We start from the raw sequence: 26,738 nt of genomic DNA on the forward strand, positions 1-26,738 counted from the left end.
GCCAGGTGAGGCCTCTTGGGGAACGCTAGCGCAGTTTGTTGGGGGTGTTGGGGGGTCCCTAGTAGATGTTAGCAGGGGTTTAGGGCAATTGTTGGGGGGGCTGGCAGGTTTGCTTGCAGAATGGGGTATGGGGGGGGCGTCTCCGTTACCAGCGTGGGGGGTGGCCGGGCCCTCTGGGGAAGCGAGTGCGGTTGGGGGGGCTGGTGTGAGTGGGGGGGCTGCGATGTCGTCGGTGCAGACGCAGGCGGGGGCGCGGTAGAGGAGGAGACTGTTCGGATGGACGATAGGGCAAGGGGAGAGGTTTATGTGTGCTTTGAGGGCCCATTGGGGGCACATTTGAAGCAGGAGGTAAGGGAGAAGATTTGGAGGGGGGAGTATGTAGAGATTTTTTCTTTGCTTCCTCTAGACAAATTTAACTTGGATAGGGCGAGACGGGATAAGGGTAAGAAGGAGGAGGAAGAGAAGCGTAGGTACCGCCTGATACCGCGGACGTTTGCAAACTGGCTGATGGCGTTCGCGATATTAGCAAGCGTAATTGGGGAGAAGGCGCCAGAGTGCTGTTCGGCGTTGTTTTGTTATTTGGATGCAGTTGGGGAGGCGTACAGGGTGTATGGGGGGATAGCGTGGCTGAGGTACGATGAACAGTTCCGGCAGCGGAAGGCGGTGCGGCCCGAGATTAAGTGGGATCACAAAGATATAGCTTTGTGGTTGAAGGTTACCGCGCCGGTGAGACAGGGTCAGTCCTTTCGGGGGAGGCAGGAGGTAGTGGGCAGCCTAATGTTGCGTCAGCTTCAGCAAAGGGGCTGTGTTTCGCATTTAATGACGGAACATGTAAATTCGGAGCAAAGTGTAAATTTAAACACAAGTGCTCGGTGTGCGGAGGTGCACACGGTGGGCCCGTTTCTAGACAGGTATCCGGATAGGGAGGCGGCGGCTTTGTTGCGGGAAGGTTTTTCAGTTGGTTTTCGGATCCCGTTTGTTCAGTGTGAAGCGGTTTTGGTTAGGAAAAATTTGAGGTCAGCGTTGGAGCACCCGGAGGTGGTGGCTGAGAAACTTAGCAAGGAGGTCAGTCTAGACAGGATGGCGGGCCCCTTTTCGGCTCCACCATTGGCGAATTTACTGGTGTCACCGTTGGGGGTGGTTCCGAAGAAGGAGATGAATAAGTTTCGGCTTATTCATCATCTGTCTTTTCCAAAAGGCTCGTCGGTCAATGACGGTATAGACCCTGCCTTGTGTTCGGTGGTTTATACCTCATTTGATGCGGCAGTCAGTGGGTTAAGAGGTTTGGGAGGGGGGCGCTATTAGCAAAGACTGACATCGAGGCTGCGTTTAGGTTGCTGCCAGTGCACCCAGACTGTTTACACTTGTTGGAATGTTATTGGGGGGGGGGGGGGGGGGGGAGTTTTTTGTGGATAGGTGCCTGCCTATGGGCTGTTCCCTGTCCTGCGCGTATTTTGAGGCATTTAGCTCATTTTTAGAATGGGAGGTGGCGGACTCGTCTGGGTGTGAGTCCATCATTCATTACCTGGACGATTTCCTATGTATTGGTCCGTCGGGTTCTAGGGTGTGCGCCTTGTTGTTGCATACCTTGGAGTCGTTGTTTGGGGTCCCGTTGGCTACGGACAAGACGGTAGGGCCGGTTACGGAGTTGAGTTTTTTAGGGATAGTGATTGACACGGATAGGATGGAATGTAGGTTGCCCTTAGATAAGTTGGAGGATTTAAAGGGGGAGGTGGCGAGGGCGTCTCGCTTAAAAAAGCTGCAGTTGCGGGAGCTTCAGTCGCTGCTCGGAAAACTCAATTTTGCTTGCCGGATCATGCCTATGGGGAGGGTGTTCTGTAGGAGGTTGGCTATGGCGACGGGGGGGTGGTTTCACCACATCATTATGTGCGTTTAGGAAAGGAGTTGAGAGCGGACTTGAGGGTGTGGAGTTCCTTTTTGGAGCGTTATAACGGTCGCTCGTTATTTATGGATTTCGAGTTGTTTTCGGATGCAGCGGGTAGCATGGGCTTTATTGCCGGGGTGCGTGGGTGGTGGCGGTTCATGTGCCGGGAGTGGACAATGGCATAGCTGACGCTCTCTCGTTCACAGTGGGACCGTTTTCGGCAGTTGGCTCCAGACGCGGAGGAGTTTGGGAGGGAATGCCCGAGTTGTATATGGGAGGTACTGGAAGAACGGTAGCAAGTCTTATTCAGGCATCGCTGGCACCTAGGACGTGGGAGTTGTATCTGAAATCGTGGCAGTATTGGGAGGATTGGTGCAGTAAGTTGGGTGTTGGGGAGGGGGAGTTGGAGGTCCCAATGTTGTTGTTTGTGGGTCACTGTAGAGAAGAGGGCTGGTCCGTGGCAAAGATGAATAGCTGCATGGCCGGATTGGCGTTCGGTTTTAAGTGTAAGCAGCGGCCGGATGTGACTAAGTCATTTTTGGTAATGCGGGCGTTGAAGGGGTGGTGAAGGGCGTGTGCGGGGGGAGATAACAGGAGACCTGTGTCCTTCGGGTTGTTGTTGAAACTGGGGGAGCAGCTGGGGGTAGTGTGTTGTTCCGCCTCAGAGGTTCGGTTGTTCCGGTTGGCGTTTTCCTTGGCGTTTTTTGGGGCGTTACGGGTGGGGGAGTTGGTGAGACCGTCAGTGCGTAAGGCTGGGGGGTTGCAGAGGGCGGATGTGGAGCTATTCCAAGACAGGCTGGAGTTCGTTATTCGCTGGTCCAAGACGGATGCGGAAGGTCGGGGGCGGAGAGTAGTATTGTTTGGGGTCCCGGATTGCGCCATGTGCCCGGTGGGGAGTTTACGGGATTACTGGGGCGGCAGGAGGAGTGGGATGTTGCCGTTGTTAGTGCATGAGGATGATTCTTTTTGTCGCGTTTTCAGTTTGCGGCGGTTTTTTCAAAATGTCTGGTTCGGTTGGGCTTGGGGCCTGAGGGGTACTCGAGTCATTCTTTTAGAATTGGGGCGGCAACGGAGGCGGCAAGGTGGGGGTTGGGCGACGAGATTATAAAAAGGATTGGGCGATGGGAGTCTGTGCGGTTTAGATCGTACATTCGATTGCACAGTCTATAGGGGAGCGGCTGGCGGGTGATGGGGTAGGATAGGTGGATGGTGTTTATGCAATGTCATTATTGTTTGTTCTTGGGTTTGTTTCTCGTTGCAGATGCAGTGCCGACCCTGGTTTGGATCCTCGGGCATTCTTATGTCTTTTGGGGGGCCGTCCGGGCAGCGGTTCGGCCGGATGGTCAGCACCTGGGGTTCTCGAGGTCCGTGGCGGTGGTGAGATGACTAGGGCGGAGAGGTATGGTTTGGGCCGGGGTGTTGCCGAAGATTCACAGGTTCGTAAGGCAGGTAGGGCACCTGAAGTTTTGGTTCTGCATGTGGGAGGTAATGACCTGGTGGCGCGGCCGTTCCGCGAGTTGCTGCAAGGGATCAAATTCGACTTGCTGCGGTTGTGGGCCTTGTTCCCGCGGATGGTGACGGTCTGGTCCGATATTGTTCCTAGGATGGTGTGGAGGGATGCTCGTTCGGTGGTAGGTGTGAACAGGGCACGGGTTAAGGTGAACCGGGCAATGGGTCGGTTCATGGCCAGGAATGGGGCGGTGGCCGTGAGGCATATGGAGCTTGAGAAGGGTGTAGGGGGGTTTTGGCGGGCGGACGGGGTGCATTTGAATGCGGTTGGCTTGGACATGTGGAGCCTTGCAATCCAGGAGGGGATTGAAGTAGCCTTGCGTTTGTGGAGGAACGCGCAGACTTAAGGCAGTCAAGTCTGTGCGTTGGTGGCGGGGGGAGGTCCTTGAAGTTGGTCATATTCACAGAGGAGGATGCTGGGAGGGCTCCATGGTTGGGGCTGGACTCCCAGTGGTGACGGATTTAAAAGGGGCCATTCAGTGGTGCTTCTGAGCTGGAGGGCAACGGCTGGAAGCAAGATGGCTCACCCACTGGGGTATTTGCGGTTGTTTGGGGGCTTCAAGGACTTCCCCTCGGGGGGAAGGGGGGAGAATTGTTATTTATTATATGTTATGTTTATATGTTAATAAAAGACGGCTGCTGTGGCCGATTTATCCAAGCCTGGTGTCTGTGTGTCATTTTGGGGCATGTTAGAGATGAGGTATGGGTGAGGGTTGGATACGGGGTTTGGAGTAAGAAAAAGAGTGGGGTATGGTTAGGGGTCGGACAGCTGATAACCAATACCACCGTTATGCTTTTATGCAGACGGATCCGTCTGTATGAAAGTAACCTACGGCCACGGATGCCAATCTTGTGTGCATCCGTGTTCTTTCACGGACCCATTGACTTGAATGGGTTCGTGAACCGTTGGCTGTGAAAAAAATAGGACATAGTCCTATTTTTTTCACGGCCAGGAAACACGGATCACGGATGCGGCTGCAAAACGGTGCATTTTCCGATTTTTCCACGGACCTATTGAAAGTCAATGGGTCCGCGAAAAAAAACGGAAAACGGCACAACGGCCACACACAACGGTCGTGTGCATGAGGCCTAACACTTATACAGAAGGGGGAAAGAGAAAAAGAAAAAACATTTGCTGTTCAGCATTTTGCTTTGTCGACTACAAATGTGAATACGTTCAACTTTTTTGCTCATTCATACACAATGGGCACATCACTTAAATAAATGTAATATATGAGAAGAAAATTCTTAAAGAGGACCTTTCACCGATTATGACAATGTGAACTAAGTATACAGACATGGAGAGCGGTGCCCGGGGATCTCACTGCACTTACTATTATCCCTGGGCGCCGCTCTGTTCTCCTGCTATGCCCTCCGGTATCTTCGGTCACTAAGTTATAGTAGGCGGAGATTTCAGTCACTAAGTTATGGTAGGCGGAGTCAGCCCTTGTTCTGCTGTAGCGCTGGCCAATCGCAGCGCAGAGCTCACAGCCTGGGAGGTTATTTTCTCCCAGGCTGTGAGCTCTGCAATGCGATTGGCCAGCGCTACAGCAGAACAAGGGCAGACTCCGCCTACTATAACTTTGTGACCGAAGATACCGGAGGGCATAGCGGGAGAACGGAGCGGCGCCCGGGGATAATAGTAAGTGCAGTGAGATCCCTGGGCGCCGCTCTCCATGTCTGTATACTTAGTTCACATTGTCATAATCGGTGAAAGGTTCTCTTTAAACATTAAGTTAAGAAGCAGTATACTATCATTCCACAAAGCATTTAACTTACATTGCAGATGCAGATGTATTTGGAACTTCATTAGTTGGAGAACTTGACACCTTTATTCCATCTTCATTTTGTTGGTTCTCTGGTTTTTCCACTGACTTCTGCTACAGGAATTGGAAAAACAGAACTTTGTAAATTCTACTTCTCACAAAAATCATTCTAAACCTATCTCAAAAGGTATAAATAATCACAACCCTTTGAATCCAATGACACATAAAACAAAAATACACCAGAGATGGAGAAAGATGGCTAATACTTGGGGGTTGCCCAGCCTTATTTAACGAAAGGCCTATTTTCAGGATAGGCCATCGGTAGTTGATCGGTGGGGGACCTACACCAAAGAAAAATGCTGGATTGTACTGCTAGACAAGACCCACATTTAGACATACTGTATATCGAACTTACCAATAAAGAAGAACGCAAATACAAAGGGGGAGATTTATTAAAACTGGTGTAAAGTAGAACTGGCTTAGTTGCCCATAGCAACCAATCAGATTCCACCTTTCATTTTTCAGAGCTCCTCTGATTGGTTTACCGTTACACCAGTTTGATAAATCTCCCCTAAAGTCTTTTGTAAGGTAATATTATTGCCATACAAATGTAAAAAAAAAGCATATCTTTTTACAATTTTTTTCTCAAATATTAAAATAAAGCATAAATGATGTGTATCAAAAAATATATGGAAATTAGATTTATTTCCAAAAAGTAGATGAAAAAAAAATTTGCTAGCTCAACAAACACAAACGTAAGTTGTCAAACTAAGGCTACATTCACAACTGCGTTAGGTACGGATCCGTCTGGTATCTGCACAGACGGATCCGCACCTATAATGCAAACGCTTAGATCCGTTCAGAACGGATCTGTTTGCATTATGCAGAACAAAGTCAAAACGGATCTGTCCTGACTTACATTGAAAGTCAATATGGGACGGATCCGTTTTCAATTGCACCATATTGTGTCAGTGAAAACGGATCCGCTCCCATTGACTTACATTGTAAGTCAGGACGGATCAGTTTGCTCCGCATCGCCATGCGGACACCAAAACGCATTCAGAATGCATTGGGGCTGAACTGATCCGTTTTGAACCGTTTGTGAGATCCCTGAAACGGATCTCACAAACTGAAAAAAACTGCTAAACTGTGTCTGGTTCTAAAAGCTGAAATTACCCTGGCCCAGAGGCAGTTAAAAATACAACCTGTCCTGCCAAACACATCCCTCATGCAGCCATGTCAGGTTCTGAAACGTTGAGATGAAAAACACACAAAAAAAGAAAAATACCCATGACATGAAGCCCAAAATAGGCTCTGTCCTTAAGGGGTTAATAAATGGAATACAGCACTAATGACAGACAGTTTGTAAGGAAAGGTGCATCTATTATTACTTTTTTAGAAAAAAAAAAAAAAAAACTATAAATATTAGTACATTGGACAATAATCCTCTGTTCCCTGCATATTCATAATGTGCAGATGTCACATATCAAATATCATATTTTCCCCAATAAAAACTAAAATATTGTTAAGTTACACATTTCATATTAAGCTGATTTCAGTGGGCAGGAGAAAAAGAACACTTTTTTACAGCATGAAAACAATTGGTGGAGTCTACAGGGTGGGCCATTTATATGGATACACCTTAATAAAATGGGAATGGTTGGTGATATTAATTTCCTGTTTGTGGCACATTAGTACATGTGAGGGGGGAAACTTTTCAAGATGGGTGGTGACCATGTCGGCCATTTAGAAGTCGGCCATTTTGAATCCAACTTTTGTTTTTTCAATAGGAAGAGGGTCATGTGACACATCAAACTTATTGGGAATTTCACACGAAAAACAATGGTGTGCTTGGTTTTAACGTAACTTTATTCTTTCATGAGTTATTTACAAGTTTCTCTTTGTTTACAGATATTGACATGTCGCCGAGGTTAACACGTGAGGAGTGGATAGAAATTGTGTTGATGTCTGGTGAACGCAGTAACCGGGTCATTGTAGCAGATTTCAATGCAAGACACCCTACGAGACCACCCATCTCCCATGCTACAGTTAGTAAACTGCTTGCTAAGTTTCGTGAAACTAGTTCAGTGTTGGATTTGCCAAAATGTGGACGCATGAAATCTGTCTCTAATGAAGAAACATCAGTGGCTGTCCTAGCTTCATTCAGCAAGAGCGTAGCACTCGCCGCATGTCACTGGAGAGTGGCATTAGTCGAACATCCCTTCGGCGGATATTAGCTACTCACAAATGGCACCCTTACAAACTCCAGCTACTGCAGCATCTCAACGAGGATGACCCAGATCGGCGCACTGAATTTGCAGAATGGGCAAAACAAAAATTGGAACAGGACCCTCAGTTTACGCAGAAGATTTTGTTCAGTGATGAGGCAAACTTATGTGAATGGTGAAGTTAACAAACAAAACCACCGCTATTGGACTGACACTAACCCACATTGGATAGATCCCTCCAAGACTGTTGGAACAAAAAAACTGATGGTATGGTGTGGTATATGGGGTACAAAGATAGTGGTGCCATTCTTCATCAATGGAAACCTCAAGGCCACTGGATATGAGAAATTGCTACACGATGATGTGTTTCCCTCTTTATGCACTGAAGCTGGCACGTTCCCTGAGTTTTTCCAGCAAGATGGTGCACCACCACATTATGGGTGTCAGGTCCGAGGATTCCTAGATGAACAGTTTCCTGGAAAGTGGATTGGTCGTCGTGGACCAGTTGAATTGCCCCCAAGGTCTCCCGATCTGACCCCTTTAGACTTTTATCTTTGGGGTCATCTGAAGGCAATTGTCTATGCTGTGAAGATACGAGATGTGCAGCACCTGAAACTACGGATACTGGAAGCCTGTGCTAGCATTTCTCCTGCGGTGTTGCTATCAGTGTGTGAAGAGTGGGAGAAGAGGGTTGCATTGACAATCCAACGCAATGGGCAGCACATTGAACACATTTTATAAGTGGTCAGAAACTTGTAAATAACTCATGAAAGAATAAAGTTATGTTAAAACCAAGCACACCATTGTTTTTCTTGTGAAATTCCCAATAAGTTTGATGTGTCACATGACCCTCTTCCTATTGAAAAAACAAAAGTTGGATTCAAAATGTCAGACTTCAAAATAGCCGCCATGGTCACCACCCATCTTGAAAAGCTTCCCCCCTCACATATACTAATGTGCCACAAACAGGAAGTTAATATCACCAACCATTCCCATTTTATTAAGGTGTATCCATATAAATGGCCCACCCTGTACATTCATGCAGAGCAAATCACTCCTGCTATCACAGCTATTATGCAACCAAAGTCTTTAGCGAACCCCATCCTAAAGATGGCAAGTTTATGAAAACGTAATATGCATTTACACATATGCTAACTCTTTCAGGCATTTTATTTTTATTTTTTTGCTTTTTCGTTTTGCGCTCTCTGCTTTCTCAGAGCCATAACTTTTTTATCTGTCTGTTCACATAGCCAAACGAGGGCTTGTTTTTTGCGGGACAAGTTGTACTTTCCAACGCCACCATTTAATATTGCATATGATGTAGTGGAAAGTAGGTGTGAAATTGCAAAAAAAAAAAAAAGCAATTCCACCACAGTTTTACAGGTTTTTATTTACGACGTTCGATGTGCGATAAAACTGACCAGTTACCGTACTTTTATTCTACAGGTCAGTACGAATCCGACGATACCTTATATGTATAGTTTTTCTTGCGTTTTGATAGCGATAAAAAAAATTAAAAGTGGGAAAAAAAATCTGTAATTTTTTGTAATTACCTGTGTGGGGGCTCATTTTTTGCAGGGCGATCTGAACTTTTCATTAATACCATTCTGGGGTGTTTATGACTTTTTATTACATTTTTTGTAGAAAATGAAGTGACCAAAATCGGCCATTTGGATGCTTTTTTCCGTTTTGCTGTCAGGATTGACCAAGGCATCTGAGGGGTTAAATGTACGCAATCGGCATTACTGCCGGTTGCGGTCATGAGCCACAGGTGTCTGCTATAAGAAGCAGGCGGCCACCTGCGGCTATGGCGCCCGCAGCGCTCAGGAGCAGGCGCCATCCTCAAAGACCCCGCCAGTGCTGGGAGTTAAGGAGTTAACATCATTTTCAGGCCCTGGACAGAGGCGTAATTAGTTGGCGGAGTGGCACTTTCCCAAGGTGCAGTGAGGTAGAGATGCAGAGAGGGGTGCTGGCTTCCATGTCTCTCTTCTGCCCATTTAAGTTACAACAGCCAGAGATTCTTACTGTTATATGTACAGTCAGGTCCATAAATATTGGGACATCGACACAATTCTAACATTTTTGGCTCTATACACCACCACAATGGATTTGAAATGAAACGAACAAGATGTGCTTTAACTGCAGACTGTCAGCTTTAATTTGAGGGTATTTACATCCAAATCAGGTGAACGGTGTAGGAATTACATTGCATATGTGCCTCCCACTTGTTAAGGAACCAAAAGTAATGGGACAATTGGCTTCTCAGCTGTCCCATGGCCAGGTGTGTGTTTATTCCCTCATTATCCCAATTACAATGAGCAGATAAAAGGTCCAGAGTTCATTTCAAGTGTGCTATTTGCATTTGGAATCAGTTGCAGTCAACTCTCAAGATGAGATCCAAAGAGCTGTCACTATCAGTGAAGCAAGTCATCATTAGGCTGAAAAAATGAAACAAACCCATCAGAGAGATAGCAAAAACATTAGGCGTGGCCAAAACAACTGTTTGGAACATTCTTAAAAAGAAGGAAGAAGGAACGCACTGGTGAGCTCAGCAACACCAAAAGACCCAGAAGACCACGGAACACAACTGTGGTGGATGACCGAAGAATTATTTCCCTGGTGAAGAAAACACCCTTCACAACAGTTGGCCAGATCAAGAACACTCTTCAGGAGGTAGGTGTATGTGTGTCAAAGTCAATAATCAAGAGAAGACTTCACCAGAGTGAATACAGAGGGTTCACCACAAGATGTAAACCGTTGGTGAGCCTCAAAAACAGGAAGGCCAGATTAGAGTTTGCCAAACGACATCTAACAAAGCCTTCACAGTTCTGGAACAACATCCTATGAACAGATAAGACCAAGATTAACTTGTACCAGAGTGATGGGAAGAAAAGAGTATGGAGAAGGAAAGGAACTGCTCATGATCCTCAGCATACCACCTCATCAGTGAAGCATGGAGGTGGTAGTGTCATGACGTGGGCATGTATGGCTGCCAATGGAACTGGTTCTCTTGTATTTATTGATGATTTGACTGCTGACAAAAGCAGCAGGATGAATTCTGAAGTGTTTCGGGCAATATTATCTGCTCATATTCAGCCAAATGCTTCAGAACTCATTGGACGGCGCTTCACAGTGCAGATGGACAATGACCCAAAGCATACTGCAAAAGCAACCAAAGAGTTTTTTAAGGAAAAGAAGTGGAATGTTATGCAATGGCCAAGTCAATCACCTGACCAGAATCCGATTGAGCATGTATTTCACTTGCTGAAGACAAAACTGAAGGGAAAATGCCCCAATAGCAAGCAGAAACTGAAGACAGTTGCAGTAGAGGCCTGGCAGAGCATCACCAGGGATGATACCCAGCGTCAAGTGATGTCTATGCGTTCCAGACTTCAGGCTGTAATTGACTGCAAAGGATTTGCAACCAAGTATTAAAAAGTGAAAGTTTGATTTATGATTATTATTCTGTCCCATCACTTTTGGTTCCCTAACAAGTGGGAGGCACATATGCAAACTGTTGTAATTCCTACACCGTTCACCTGATTTGCATGTAAATACCCTCAAATTAAAGCTGACAGTCTGCAGTTAAAGCACATCTTGTTCGTTTAATTTCAAATCCATTGTGGTGGTGTATAGAGCCAAAAATGTTAGAATTGTGTCGATGTCCCAATATTTATGGGTTATTTGTGTAATGAGTATACATGTGTATGTATACTGTAGGCTTGTATGTGTAATGTGTATGAATATGTATCAGTATGCAGCATCTGTGTGTAATGTGTATACATGTACAGTGAGGAACAGAAGTATTTGAACACCCTGCGATTTTGCAAGTTCTCCCACTTGGAAATCATGGAGGGGTCTGAAATTCACATTTTAGGTCTATTCCCACTCAGACAGAATAAAAAAAATAATAATTCAGGAAATCACATATGTATAATTTTTAAAGAATGTATTTGTCTTGCACTGCTGAACATAAGTATTTGAACACCTGAGAAAATCTGTGTTAATATTTGGTACAGAAGCCTTTGTTTGCAATTACAGAGGTCAAATGTTTCCTGTAGTTCTTGACCAGGTTTGCACACACTGAAACAGGGATTTTGGCCCACTCCTCCACACAGATCTCCTCTCTAGATCTGTCAGGTTTCGGGACTGTCGCTGAGCAACACAGAGTTTCAGCTCCCTCCAAAGATGTTCTATGGGATTTAGGTCTTGAGACTGGCTTGGTCACTCCAGAACCTTGATATGCTTCTTACGGAGCCACTCCTTGGTTATCCTGGCTGTGTGCTTCGAGTCGTTGTCATGTTGGAAGACCAGTCACGACCAATCTTCAATGCTCTGACTGAGGGAAGGAGGTTGTTGCTCAAAATCTCACAATAAATGGCCCCATTCATCCTCTCTTTAATACAGTGCAGTCATCCTGTCCCCTTCGCAGAAAAGCACCCCCAAAGCATGATGTTACCACCCCAATGCTTCACAGTAGGGATGGTGTTCTTAGGATGCAACTCATCCTTCGTTTTCCTCCAAACATGACGAGTGAAGTTTAGACCAAAAAGTCCCCCCCCAATACTTGACCACATACCTCTTACATCCAGGGACATTTCCTGTCATGTAGACCTTCTCTTTCCTCTTCTCCTCCGCCATGACAAATTCTTTCGGCCACATCTTGTCTCTACAGAGTTTGTAACACAGACACGTTAGATTTCTCAGTTTTTCCTTTAACCTCCCCATCCTGGTGTCCCCACAGTGTCATCCTGCTGCCACCCCTAATACTGTGCCCGTTGTGCCCCCCAATACCCCAGGTACTATACTGCTGAAAAAATAGTGACTCCAGTAGACATAATTGGAGTCATTTATCAAACTGGTGTAACGTAGAATTGGATTTCCAAAAGAGCAGTCAAATATGAAAGGTGGAATCTGATTGGCTGCTATGGGCACATAAGCCAGTTCTACTTTACACCAGTTTGATAAAGGACCCCAAATGTCCCTATAGTGTCCACAGCAGCTATAATGTCCCCTAGAGTGCCCCCAGTAATAATAACACCCTATATTGTGCTCCAGGTAATAATCCCTGTATAGTGTCCTCAGAAATAATAGAATTGCCCCTACAGTGCCTCCCCGATAGCAACGCCACCATACAGTAATTTCTCCCACACTGCCCCCATATAGTAATTTCCCCCACACTGACCCCCCACAGTAATTTCCCCCACACAGTAACTTGCCACACACTGCTCCCATACAGTAATTTCCCCCACACTGCCCCCATACAGTAATTTGCCCCACACTGCCCCCATACAGTAGTTTCCCCCACACTGCCCCCATACAGTAATTTGCCCCACACAGTAATTTGCCCCACACTGCCCCACACAGTAACTTCCCCCACACAGTAATTTGCCCCACACTGCCCCCATACAGTAGTTTCCCCCAATTCCCCCATACAGTAATTTGCCCCACACTGCCCCCATACAGTAGTTTCCCCCAATTCCCCCATACAGTAATTTGCCCCACACTGCCCCCATACAGTAGTTTCCCCCACACTGCCCCCATACAGTAGTTTCCCCCACACTGCCCCATACAGTAACTTCCCCCACACTGCCCCCATACAGTAATTTCCTCCACACTGCCCCCATACAGTAATTTGTCCCACACTGCCCCATACAGTAGTTTGCCCCACACTGTCCCCATACAGTAGTTTACCTCACACTGCCCCCATACAGTAGTTTACCTCACACTGCCCCCATACAGTAATTTGCCCCACACCGCCCCCATACAGTAATTTGCCCCACACCGCCCCCATACAGTAATTTGCCCCACACTGCCCCCACACAGTAATTTCCCCCACACTGCCCCCATATAGTAATTTCCCCCACACTGCCCCCATACAGTAATTTCCCCCACACTGCCCCCATATAGTAATTTCCCCCACACAGTAGTTTCCTCCACATTGCCCCATATAGTAATTTGCCCCCCCACATAGTAATCCCTATTCCCTCCCATAATTATTGCCCCCACATAGTAATCCCTCCCATGATAATTTGCCCCCCCACATGTCCTCCTGTGTCCCCCAAAAATCGCACAAAAAAAAAAAGAGAAAAAATCTAAAAGCTAACTACTCACCTATGTCCGGGCGCTTGCTCGCAGAGGAAGGTGCGCACACTTCACTGTGCTGCTGCGTCCCAGCACAGGCGCGCGCAATGATGTCATCGCGCACGCCTGCGCTGGGATTTCACTACCGAATAGGCCTCAGGCCTACTAGGCCTGAAGCCTATGGGGGTGATCGGCGGCGGGGCAGGCAGGGAACTATGCGCTCCCGTGCCTCACCGCAGTATGTGGGCGTCAGCGCTCCAGCAATGAGCGCTTCCATCTGTATTGATGGAAGTGGTCATTGATTCTGGGCCTGGCGCCCCCGTGAGAGCCGACACCCGGGGCGGACCGCCCCCCCCCCCGGGCACGCCACTGCTTCAGACGGGCCTGGACATGTGATGACTTGAGCAGGGGAACCTTCCGTGCAATGCATGATTTGAAACTATGACGGCATAGTGTTCTACCGACAGTGACCTTTGAAACTCTCTTTATGTCATTGACCAGCTCCTCCCTTGTAGTTCTAGGCCGATTCCTCACCTTTTTTATCATCAGTGATACCCCACGAGGTGAGATCTTGCATGGAGCCCCAGTCCGAGGCAGACTGACAGTTGTCTTTAGCCTCTTCCATTTTCTAACAATTGCTCCAACAGTTGATCTATTTTCACCAAGCTACTTGGCAATTGCCCCGTAGCCCTTTCCAGCCTTGTGGAGGTCCACAATTTTGTCTCTGGTGTCTTGACAGCTCTTTGGTCTTGCCCATGGTAGTAGTTGGTGTCTGACTGACTATGGGGTGGACAGGTGTCTTTAAAGAGCTCAGACAGGTGCTACTAAGTTAGATTATTGAGTGGAGTAGAGGTGGACTTTTTTAAAGGTACAGTAACAGGTCTTTGAGAGACAGAATTCTTGCTGTTTCTCAGGTGTTCAAATACTTATGTTCAGCAGGGCAAGACAAATAAATTCTTTAAAAATCATACAATGTGATTTCCTATTTTTTATTTTTATTCTCTCTCTCAGAGTGGGAATGCACCTACAATGTGAATTTCAGACCCCTCCATGATTTCTAAGTGGGAGAACTTGCAAAATCGCAGGGTGTTCAAATACTTCTGTTCCTCACTGTATGTGTGTAAGCACTGTATATCATATAGAAGCACTATATACTTCTGCAGTACTATGTATGGAATAGCTTTACTATGTATGTGTGCAGCAGAGAGGTATGTACAAATAAAAGCCTTTGAAAAAACAAAAAATTATTTGTTTGCATCGCCACATTCTGACAGCCATAACTTTATTAGGGTACTTTCACACTTGCGGCAGAGAAATCCGGCAAGCAGCGCAACTGCAAGTCACCGCAACTGCCTGCCGGATCAGGCAAAACATAAGCAAACTGATGGCATTAGTAAGACTGATCAGGATCCTTATCGGTCTTAAAAATGCCTGATCAGTCGAAAAAAATGCATTGAAATGCCGGATCCATCTTTCCGGTGTCATCCGGCAAAACGGATCCGGCATTTATTTTTTTCAGTCTGCGCATGCGCAGACCGGAAGGACGGATCCGGCATTCCGGTATTCTGAATGCCGGATCCGGCACTAATGCATTCCTATCGGGAAAAATGCCGGATCCGGCATTCAGGCAAGTCTTCAGTTTTTTCCGCCGGAGATAAAACCGTAGCATGCTGCAGTTTTCTCTTTTGCCTGATCAGTCAAAACGACTGAACTGAAGACATCCTGATGCAAACTGAACGGATTAGGGTACTTTCACACTTGCGGCAGGACGGATCCGACAGGCTGTTCACCATGTCGGATCCGTCCTGCGGCTGTTTCGCCGTGCCCCCGGGCCGCCGCTCCGTCCCCATTGACTATAATGGGGATGGGGGGCGGAGCTCCGGCGCAGCACGGCGGTGCACGGCTTAAGGCCGCCGGACTAAAATTACTGCATGTCAGGTTTTTTAGTCCGGCGGCTTTCTCCGTGCACCGCCGTGCTGCGCCGGAGCTCCGCCCCCATCCCCATTATAGTCAATGGGGACGGAGCGGGGGCACAGCGAAACAGCCAAAGGACGGATCCGACATGGTGAACAGCATGTCGGATCCGTCCTGCCGCAAGTGTGAAACTAGCCTTACTCTCCATTCAGAATGCATGGGGATAAAACTGATCAGTTATTTTCCGGTATAGAGCCCCTGTGACGGAACTCTATGCTGGAAAAGAAAAACGCAAGTGTGAAAGTACCCTTATCTTTTTGTCTACATAGCGGTTTGTAGGCTTGTTTTTTTGCAGGGAGATCTGTAGTTGTTATTGGTACCATTTTTGGGTACATACAACTTTTTGATCACTTTTTAGTCAATTTTTGGGGGAGGAAAAGGTGACCAAATATGGCAAATTATAATTTTTATTTTAGTTACAGCGTACACTGTGCCAGAAAACCATTTGTATATTTTAACCTCTTACTGACCAGTGCAATACTAGTATGGCACTGGCCGGGTGTTTAAAGATGGCGGCCGCTCGGAAGCGGACGCCTTAGCTGCAGGGTGCCTGCTGTTTCATACAGCAGACACCCACGGACATTTAACCCCTTGGATGCCATGGTCAACCCTGACTATAGCATCTGAGCGTGCAAAAACTGGGTATGCTCCAGTTCCCCCTGGCAGTGATCGGAGGAGCCGAAGCATGTATGCGGCAGCCCCTGTCATTGAGAATGACAAGAGGCTGCGGCATAGTGTTTCCTATGAAGCCCTTGTCTCTACCAGGGCTCCATAGGAAACTAGTACATTTCTCATATACTCCAATGCTAATGCATTGGAGTATATGAGAATAGCAATCTAATGATTGCTTGTTATAGTTCCCTATGGGAACTATAAAAAAAAGTGTAAAAATAAAAAATTTAAGTTTTTAAAAATAAAAAATAAAATCTAAAAATCCAAATCACCCCCCTTTCCCCAAAATAAAAATACAAAAAAAAAAAAACATCCATACTATACAAATATTTTCCCCATATGGCAAACAATGAAATGGAAAAAAAAAAAAGTCAAAATGGTTGATTCACAGTTTTGGGTTGCTTCAATTCCCACAAAAAATTTAATAAAATGTGATCAAAAATCGTACACACCCCAGAATGGTATCAATGAAAAGTACAGATCGCACCGCAAAAAATGAGCCCTCACACAGCTCCATAACACATTACTACAAAAAAGTTATAGGGATCAGAATATGGCAACAATAAAATAAAACAGTTTTTTTTTCTGTAAGGTTTTTATTATTTTATCAGTATCAAAACGCAAGAAAAACTACACATAAGCTATTACCAGATTCGTACTGACCTGGAGAATGAAAGTGCTGTAACTGGTCAGTTTTATCGCATATCAAACACTGTAAATAAAAAAACTGTAAAACTGTGGGAGAATTGCTTTTTTTTCCCAATTTCACCCATTTGGAATTTTCTTTCCTGCTTCCCACTACATCATATGCATTATTAAATGGCGACATTGGAAAATACAACTTGTCCCGCAAAAAACAAGCCCTTATACGGCTATGTGAACGGAAAAATACAAACATTACGGGTCTGGAAACGCAATAAATGAAAAAACCTCTGGGGTAGAAAGGATTAATAGTTTGGACATTGCCACATTCAGAAATGTCTATTATTTTTACTTTTTTATTGTTTATTTTCCCATTTTTATTTGCTGTAATTTTTAGTCCCGTTAGGAGACTTGAATATGCGCTCTTCTGATGACTTGGAGGCAGCTCACTTTGACAGGCCTGGGAACCTTCACAAGGCTCCAGGCCGTCTTATTGAAAGAGGCAGTTTCACTGTGAGTCCTCTCTTTCTAACCGCTCAGATCCTGTGGTCACTATTGACCATGGCATCTGAGAGGTTAAATAACCGGGATCACAGTTCTCTGTGATCCCAGTCATTGCAGCAAGATGCCGGCTGATGGCCCTGCTCCATAGACCTCTCACATCCCTCTGATGTACTATTATGTGAGGGGTGGCAAAGAAGTAAATCATTTTATTTTTTTATTTCATTGTTGCATTTTAAGAACCAGAAGTTAAACTTTTCCATCGATGTAGTTGTATGAGGGCTTGTGTGGGATGAGTTGTATTCTACAATGGTACCATTTTGAAGTTCATATAACTTTATTAGTCTAATTACAAGCTTGAATTCGTTTTTATTTTTGGAAGAGAATGCAAAAAGCCCAGTAGTTCTGCAATCTTTATTTGCCGTTTCTTTTCCCGCCGTCTACCATGCAGTACAAATAACATGTTAACTTTATTCTAGGGGTCAGTAAAAAATCCAAACGTATAGCATTTTTACTGCTTTTGTACACAGGTTTACTTTTAACCATATGGAGGCTTGTTTTTTACTGGGACAAGTTGGTACCATATTGGGGTATATACATAAATTATAGACTAATTTTTTTATATTTTTTTTTGGGGGGGGGGGGGTGTTAAAAGAAAAGACAAATCCTCAATTTTTTTTTAACCAATGTTCTACAAATAATAAACCATTTTTATTCTATGGGTCATTACGATTGCAGCAGAACAGAATATGTATATTTTAATGATTAAAAAAAATAGATACGGGTGCTATGTTATTATGCTGGCTGCCATTGTATCACATTGGTACCCCACAATCATGTCACAGTGTGACAATGGATAAACAGAGGCAGGCTCCCCTACCTCTCAACCACTTAGATGCTGCGGTCTATAGAGAACATGGCATCTAAGGGATTTTTAAAAGTCTTGTGTCTTGAAAAGTCTCGTGTCTTGCTGAGATCAATGCTAGATCTGATTCCAGCAGTTACATTGGGAGCCTGGCTGTGTAATATTTGATCAATCGTGTGGGAACCGTAAGCAGTGCACATGAGATCTTCATAACAGATATGTTCATCACAATGCAGTAACTAGCCTTGCATCATGTTGCATATATCCATTAGTTTTAAGGGAGAGTGATCTGGCCTAAAGTTTCTGCTATCTCTCTGTCAGGTTTCTTCTGTGTTTGTTTCAACCCAATGATGGCCTCATTCACCTGCATTGAGGCAACTCTGGACAAATGTTAAAGGGAACCTGTCACCTCCAAAAACCATCCCAAGCTGCCAGCAGTACCTGACAGTAGCCAGCAGCGAGTTTCCGACGATAATTTTCTTCCTGAAGGCCGATGCGGCTAATGCTCAGAAAACGTTATTTTATTCCCTGCCAGCACGCTTCTCTAGTCATGCTTGAAGTCAAGGGGGCAGCGGCCTCCTTGCTTCAAGTCACGGTAACCACGCCCCCTTTCCTGCCCCTTCGCTGTGACTGACAGACGGCAGTTCGGCTGTCTTTGCTCAGAAAAGAACGTTTTCTGAGCATTAGCCGCATCGCCTTCAGGAAGAAAATTATCGTCGGAAACACGCTGCTGGCTACTGTCAGGTACTGCTGGCGGCTTGGGATGGTTTTTGGAGGTGACAGGTTCCCTTTAAGCTAGCAAATGTAAAGCTTGGAATCAACGCAAAACCTTTTATCTCCTCAATCTGTCATAAATGAGAATGAAATAATGTAAAAAAGGGGATGGGGGAGTGGTCTAAGTGAAGAATGGAAAAGCTCTATTGCCCAAAGGGAATATAAATGAGGTATTTAACTCAGCAGGTTCAACCCTACCAGGCATTATGCCTGGTTTAGTAGAGTTGATCCTGTTGACAGATGCTTTTTAAGAGCTCCCTGCTCTCTGACACCCACTCTTGATTGGTAGCTTTCATCCTATACACAGTATAGAAAGAGAGATGTCAAATATCCATGGGGGCAGCCGCATCTCATAAATACTGGGAGTCTATCCCTGAGTTTTTCAGGGATTTTAAGTAAAAACTGGGCTGAAAAAGTAAGTGACCAAGTCCAAGAATTTCAATCAAGTTCTCTATAACTCAGATAAGGCAGCATAAAACAGTTGATCATTTCCCTTCAGCCCCCTTGAATTAATGCTAGTAGTCCACACTTCAGTCACATATTGAAATTTTCATTTGAAATCCACTGTGGTTGTGCACAGAGGCTAAATTATGAAAATTGGCTCCCTGTCCAAATACTTCTGGATCCATCTGTGTATGGGAAAAAGTGATTGGCTTCACTTGCTGGAAAACAAGCAGGTTACAAGTGAAGTAAAGGTGGTATATCATGGAATACATACCCTACAACAAATATTATTCACACATTATAATGTCACTTACGTTTAGAAACCTACCTCAGAGTTTTTCGACTTTTGTTTTTCCTGGGCTTTATTTCCCCCTTTCTTGTTTTTTCCTTCTTTCATTTTGCTACTTTCAGGATCTTTCTTAGTATCCTCATTACTCGTATCATCAATGTCTTTTTTATTTGGTTGATTTGTTTTTGGCTCATTTATATCTCTTTCACGATCACCATCATTTTTATTATCCTGCCCTGTTGTGTTCTTTTTGTTTTTTCTTGAAGCATTTTTAGGAGCATTTTCATTCGTGCCATCTTTATAACCGTCATTGGCACTGGTGCCATGTGTCACTTTTCCCTTTTGATTTTCTTTTTTACCTTGTTTATCAGGTTCTTGTGCCGCAACAGACATTTTGTTAGAACTATTATTTGGATTGTTTGCATCCATACCTTGATGGTCAGAATTACTGTTGTCTTTGGAAATTTCCTTTCCATCCGTCAGTCTGGACTTGGATTCATTTGCTATGGTGTATCTCTCTCCATCATTCTGATTGATGACCTTGTCCTTACTTTCGGAGTCTAAGCTTGTGCTCACATCATCCCCTTTTTTATCAGGCCCAGTATTCAGATGTTTGGACGTCTGTCCGCTGACCTGATCAGTGACCTTGTCCTTATTACTGGAGCTTTCATTGCTTGTGGTGCCATCATTTGGTGCCACACTATTGCTAGTAGTCACATTTTCCGCCTCCGTTGTGGTTTGCTTATGATTAGTTTTTTTCTTGTTGCCACTTTCATTTTCCTTCAGTTTTTCTATTATAGTTCTATCATCTGATATCACTTGGTTGCCAGTAGATTTGGTCACATTATGAATCGGTTCCTTGTTGTTGGGCTCTTCATTTCCATCTTTGTCCTCTGAATATTCCATCTTGTTACACAGTAGAAGTTCATGTTCTTTTGTTTCCATTGATCCTTGTATTTCTTTGGTTATTAGGTTAGAATCCTTTATCTCTGAAACGGTCTTTACAGCTAACGTGGCAGTGTTACCAGAGTGAAATTCAGACATGGCATTGTTATCTGAAATGACTTTTGCTGATGTAGATAAAGAAGTGTTGTTTTCAGTAGACACCTCAAGGCTCTTACACTCATCTTCATCATTATGACTATCAGTGTCTCGGCTTTCATTCAATGTTGCAGGAAGAGACATAAATTCAGTTTGACCCGACATTCCTTTTTTCTTCTTGTTTTTTTTCTGTACAAAAATATATAGTTATACAGTATTTCAAGAACAAATGCAACCGATGCAAGGGATTTTTAAAAGTCTTGTGTCTCAAAGAGGTATTACCAACTCGACATTTATGGTATATCTACAGGAGATGGGGCTCACCCCTATCTCAATAATTGGAATGTAAAGATGACCATGAACCTTTAACTTTGATTTCTGACATTATTTCCCAGGTGTCAGATCTATTGTTTTATTTAGAAGCCCAAAATAGAGGAGATGTCTGCTTTGGGTACAGCGCTGCAGTAACTAACGCTGGACACTGAACAGTAGACAGAGCTATGCAGTTTCAGTACCTGTTTCCTGAGCCGGAACTCCTAATTTCCTTCCTTTTTGAATTTATGGAAAAAAAAAACTTGCAACATTAAAGGCCTATTTACACTGGCAAATTAGTTACACTTTGCTCATTACTAAGCAGTCATACTGATAACAGTGTGAATGAATGGGAGAATAATCAATAAATAATTGCCATGACCTTTTTCAAACAGCTGAAGGGTGGGGATGCCAGGAGCCGGATTCTGACCAATCAGATACTAATGACCTACTCTGAGAATACATCATCAATATTTAATTTCCTGAAAACCCCTTTAAAGGGGATTTTCCACGATTTTTTTACTGATGACTTGAATAGGTCATCAGTATCTGATCAGTCGGGGTCTAACACCGAGGCAGCTGTGCTCCTGTGAGCGCCCCCGGCTTCTCTCTGCTTTTCCTAGGCCGAGTGATGACACATTCATGTGTCACGTGGCCTAGGAGCAGCTCAGCCCCATTCCACTGAATGGAACTGAGCTGTGATACCAAGCACAGCCACTATACTATCTATGGCACTGTGCTTGGTGAACTGTGAGAAGGCTGCGGCGCTCACAGGAGCACCGGTGCCTTCTCCAACAGCTGATAGGCAAGGGTCCTGGGTGTCGGACCTCCACCGATCAGATACTGTTGACCTATCCACACGATAGGTCATCAGTAAAAAAAAATCTCAGAAAACCCTTTTAAGGTAGAAGATTTTCTAGAGCTGGCCACCCCACCAAACTAAGTAATTGGGGAAAGGGCCTTGGCATTAGAGAGATGACCGAGAACCCAATGGTCACTCTGGATGCTCAAGAAAAGCACCTAAAGACTCTGACTATGAGAAACAAGATTCAATGGTTTGATGAAACCAGGATTAAACTTTTTTGACCTCAATTCTAAGCATCATGCTTGGAGGAAACCAGGCACTTTCCAATACCATCCTTTCAGTGAAGAGTGGTGGTGGGAGCATCATGCTGTGGGACAGGGAGGCTGGTTAGGGTTGAGGGAAAGCTGAATGGAAAAAAGTACAATGATATTCTTAATGAAAACCTGTGCTCTGTACCTCAAACTGAGCCGAAGGTTCACCTCCCAACAAGACAATGATCCCAGGCACACAGCCAAGACAACAGAGGTCTGGCTTAGAGACAACTCTGTGAATGTCCTTGAGTGCCCCGGCCACAGCCCTGACAAACTGAATTAAACATATCTGAAGAGACCTGAAGATGGCTGTCCACCGACAGTCCCCATCCAACCTGACAGAGCTTGAGAAGAATGGTGTAAAATCCCCATGTTCAGATGAACAAACCTTGTGGCATCATACCCAAGCAGTCTGGAGGCTGTAATCACTTCCAAAGATGCTCCAACTAAGTACTGACTAAAGGGTCTGAATACTTGTCAATGCAATATTTTAGTTTTTCCTTTTCAATAAATTAGCAGATTCTTTTCTGTTTTCATTTTGTCATTATGGGGCATTGAGTGCAGAATGATGGGGAAAAACTTGATTTTTTATTTTATTTTAGCACAAGGCCACAAAATGTGAAAAAAGTTAAAGGGCTGAAGACATTCAGAATGTACAGCATGTATGTAATGTGTAGATTAAAACAGTTGGGTTATGAGACTAGCACCTCGTAGAAACCATATTGGTGTGCAACTGTATTACTGAGCATCAAACCTCTCATGTTTAGGAGTGTGAGTGGCTGGTCATCAGAATTTTGCCATCAATTTGTATTCTGCATTTTTTTGTGGGGAAAACAACAGTATTAAAAAGCTGTCTGTAAAAACCATATTAAACTAGGAATATTTCCTAGAACTGTTTCTTTAAGCAAAAAAGTATGAATGCAAATCAATAAGCACTGTGTAGACTGTAAGCTTTTGGACCAAACATTTTTAAATGCTAGAAAAGTGACAAAGTTTTCCCATATTAAAGTGTATACAGTGATCAGCACTGATGTAGTTTCTATATACAACAGCCCCATTTTAAATACTAAATGAAGTTACCGGTACTTACCTTCTTTTTCTTGCCTGGTGGACCAGTGTATCCCAGTGATGGAGGCTCATGCTCAGCTATACTTGCTGGCTCGATACAGGCAGGTATTTTGCCTTCATCTAATACCAGTTCTTTCCCAGGCTCCAATTCAATCTCAGACAGAAGGATCGAATTCTTGTTTGTATCCTCTGTAGAGAGTGCATTATATATAAAACATAGTTAAGATATACCTCATATAATATAAATCACTGCACATCAAACATTATATACAAGCAGTACATTAGTAAATAAGAGGCACACAGGACTGTAGTCCATAACTGCAAAGACTCATCCAAGCGTGGCAAAGTTCAGATGTCAGTTTCAATCAAAGAGGTGCCAGGAACAAGCTATTAGTTGCAATATCCCAAAAAAATTCCATTCAGCTTTTTCAGACAGTCTCAGTTACTGTTAATATGGCTGATGGAAACACCACCTTTCAAATCCATAGATATAGACAGCATATACGCATCCTGCTTCCCAGCCCAGAAGAGGGACTAGGGTGACCACTTGCTTAACCCCAATTAGGTCAACATCCTAGGCCTGTGACGGCTAACCTCCGGCACTCCAGCTGTGGTAAACTACGACTCCCAAGATGTACACTTGCTTGGCTGTTCTCACAACTCCATAGAAATGAATGGAGCATGCTGGGAATCCTAGTTTCACCATAGCTGGAGTGCCAGAGGTTAGCCATCACTGTCCTAGGCCATGCCCAACTCCACTAAGCCATGCCCCCTCTACCAATAAAGATGTCTGGCAAGAGAAAAAAAAAAAAGGGGTAGACCCTAAAGGGGTTGTCCGCTTTATTTATATTTATGACCCATCCTCAGGACAGGTGCTCAATATCAGATTGGCGGGGATCCAACTCCCGGCACCCCCTCTGATTAGCTGTATGAGGAGAAAGAAGCCCTCGTATGAGTACTGCCTCCTATTCACCTGTTTACCTGCTCGCCGTCGGCATCGCAGCGCTGAGCAGGTGTAATTACAAACAGCGTCCCATTCCCTTCTATGGGACGGCTCCTTCCTCGACTAGAAGAAGCAGTCCTATTGAAGTAAATGGGACGCTATAGTTGTAATTACACCTGCACTCTGCTGCAGTTTTGACAGGGAGCAGGTAAACAATAAGGAAAAGACAGGGCTCGTACGGACGCTGGGGTCTTTCAAACAGCTGATCACCCCCGCCGATCTGATATTGACGACGTATCCTGAGTATAGGTCATCAATAGAAAAAAGCAGACAACCCCTTTAGGCCTCATGCACACGACCGTATTTTGTTTCCGCGTCCAATCCGTTTTTTTTTGCGGATAGGATGCGGACCCATTCATTTCAATGGGTCCGCAAAAAACGCGGACAGCACACCGTGTGCTGTCCGCATCAGTATGTCCGTTCCGTTGCTCCGCAAAAAAATAGTGCATGTCCTATTTTTTTCTAGTTTGCAGAGAAGGATAGGCATTATTACAACGGATCCGCAAAAAAAACGGATGCCATACGGAACGTCATCAGTTTCATCCGCAAAACACATATGGTCGTGTGCATGTAGCCTTAAGGTGAGATGAGCGGCAGCCTTCACCTTCAGTCAGTCAGAGAGTGACATGTCAGCTGGCTCTAGAGACTGACTGGGGGTGAAAGAAAGCCTCAGTCAGTCAATCAGTACCTGTAGCGCATACTCAGGCAGTACAATGCTGCTGTCTAAGCATGGAGCCACAGAAATGGAGGACATCTAAGCAAGTCCAGTAAAAGTTTTTTTAAACTTTAATACCGAAAAGTCTAATTATATTGGCATATTCTACAGAAAAGGTGCTCTTTAAAGTGGAAAATACTGCAATTTGTATTTTAATTTTGAGACACTTTTGAAGCATTTAATTTTTTTCTGAAAACATGCTTCAATACATAGAGCTTGTAACAACTTCTCATACTTAGAGGTAAAGGTCCATTTACACTGGCCAATGAGTGTTGGTATGAAAGATAGTTCCCAATTATTGCCCTATAGGGATAAACGGGCCCTATAGGGATGAATGATCGCAGTGACGTAACTAGAAATGACCGGGACCACAGAAATTTTTTGAACAGGCCCCCCTCCCACAGCAACTTCTTCGCAACTCCTGACTCCTATGAAACCCTCACTCCTGTGGCTAGTCAAGATTGTGCTTTCAGACGAGGCCCGGCAGCAGCTCCGTCCATTTCGTACATGTATATAATGTGTATATAATGTCATTGTATAATACTCGTATGTGTATATAATGTCATTGTATAATACTGTTGATGGGGCCCTGACAATAAAATCTTTTAGTCCTCCTACTGTAAAGTTGGTCCCTTCTTAGTTTGGCCCCCAAAGCAGCCACTTCCCCTGCTTCTCCTATAGCTATGCACCTGAACGATCGTTACTATAATAGAATGATAGTGATTAGGAACAAGGGTCCATTCTTCATAATCCCCCTGATAATCTGCCTGTGTAAATGAGCCTTAAGTGTAGAAGAAATATTCATATTTGACATTTAGGCTCCCTAGCATATTCATTAAAGGGAGTCTGTCATCAGCATTTCACGTTTGTAACCCTTCCCATAGCTTTCAAGCATGCTTACAGTTAATAAAAACGTTACCTTTAGCATCAATCCTGGACTTATAAAACCGTCAAAAAACATCTTTGTAGCATATGCAAATGAGGGCTCGCAAGTGCCCAGGGGCGGCGTTACGCTCGTAGGTGCCCTGCTAGCTCAGCCTTTTCTTTGCTTCCCCCCGCCCCTTCCTTCCCTCCGCCCGCCCATCCTTTCCCTCTGACCGCCTATCTACTAACTTGTTGTTTCGCGGAGATCCCGCGCCTGCGCACTCAGTCCGTCGGCCGGCGCATGCGCACTGCGATGCCAGTGCTCCAGACAAAAAAAAATACCTAGTAGCCATTGGCTCCTGAACTGAAAAATTTAGGAGCCAAATCTAATTTTTTGTCGCCAAATCGAAAGTGAATCAAAATTTTGGTATCGTGACAACGCTACGCCGATCAGATTGGCGTAGGGTTGTTTCGATACCAAAATTTAGATTCGCTTTTGTCACCATAAATACAGGGCAAAAAAAAATTAAAAAAACACCAAAAAAAAGCTGCGTGCATTTAGCTTTTTCTGAAACGTTCGGCCCATAATAGAACAGTCCTATCCTATTTTTTTGGGGTGACTAAAAAATGGCGAATGCTCACCGCATAGGAGATATTTTTTAATAATTTAATAGTTTGGACTTTTCGGACGCAGCGCTATGTAATTATGTTTATTTATTGTTTATATATTTTATATGTAAAATTGGGAAAGGGGGATTTAAACTTAATATTTTAGGGTACTTTCACACTAGCGTTTTTTATTTCCGGCATAGAGTTCCGTCCTAGGGGCTCTATACCAGAAAAGAACTGATCAGGCATATCCCCATGCATTCTGAATGGAGAGCAATCCGTTCAGGATGTCTTCAGTTCAGTCATTTTGACTGATCAGGCAAAAGATAAAACCGCAGCATGCTATGGTTTTATCTCCGGCGAAAAAAACGGAAGAT

At 44.5% G+C, this 26,738-nt stretch overlaps 1 protein-coding gene across 1 annotated transcript in view; it reads right to left on the reverse strand.

Annotated features, from left to right (window-relative positions):
- Nucleotides 1–26,738, reverse strand: part of LOC121005713 (E3 ubiquitin-protein ligase RNF213-like) — a 98,748-nt gene that overhangs the window by 56,435 nt on the left and 15,575 nt on the right. Inside the window, exons 3-7 of the mRNA XM_040438508.1 lie at nt 23,193–23,359; nt 20,689–20,863; nt 19,984–20,658; nt 19,673–19,947; nt 5,174–5,274 (exon numbers count right to left, since the gene is read on the reverse strand). Coding sequence (XP_040294442.1) covers nt 5,174–5,274; nt 19,673–19,947; nt 19,984–20,658; nt 20,689–20,863; nt 23,193–23,359 — 1,393 coding nt within the window. The remainder of the gene's footprint in view (nt 1–5,173; nt 5,275–19,672; nt 19,948–19,983; nt 20,659–20,688; nt 20,864–23,192; nt 23,360–26,738) is intronic.

The sequence above is a fragment of the Bufo bufo genome, chromosome 1, assembly GCF_905171765.1.
Source record: "Bufo bufo chromosome 1, aBufBuf1.1, whole genome shotgun sequence".
Classification (NCBI taxonomy): domain Eukaryota; kingdom Metazoa; phylum Chordata; class Amphibia; order Anura; family Bufonidae; genus Bufo; species Bufo bufo.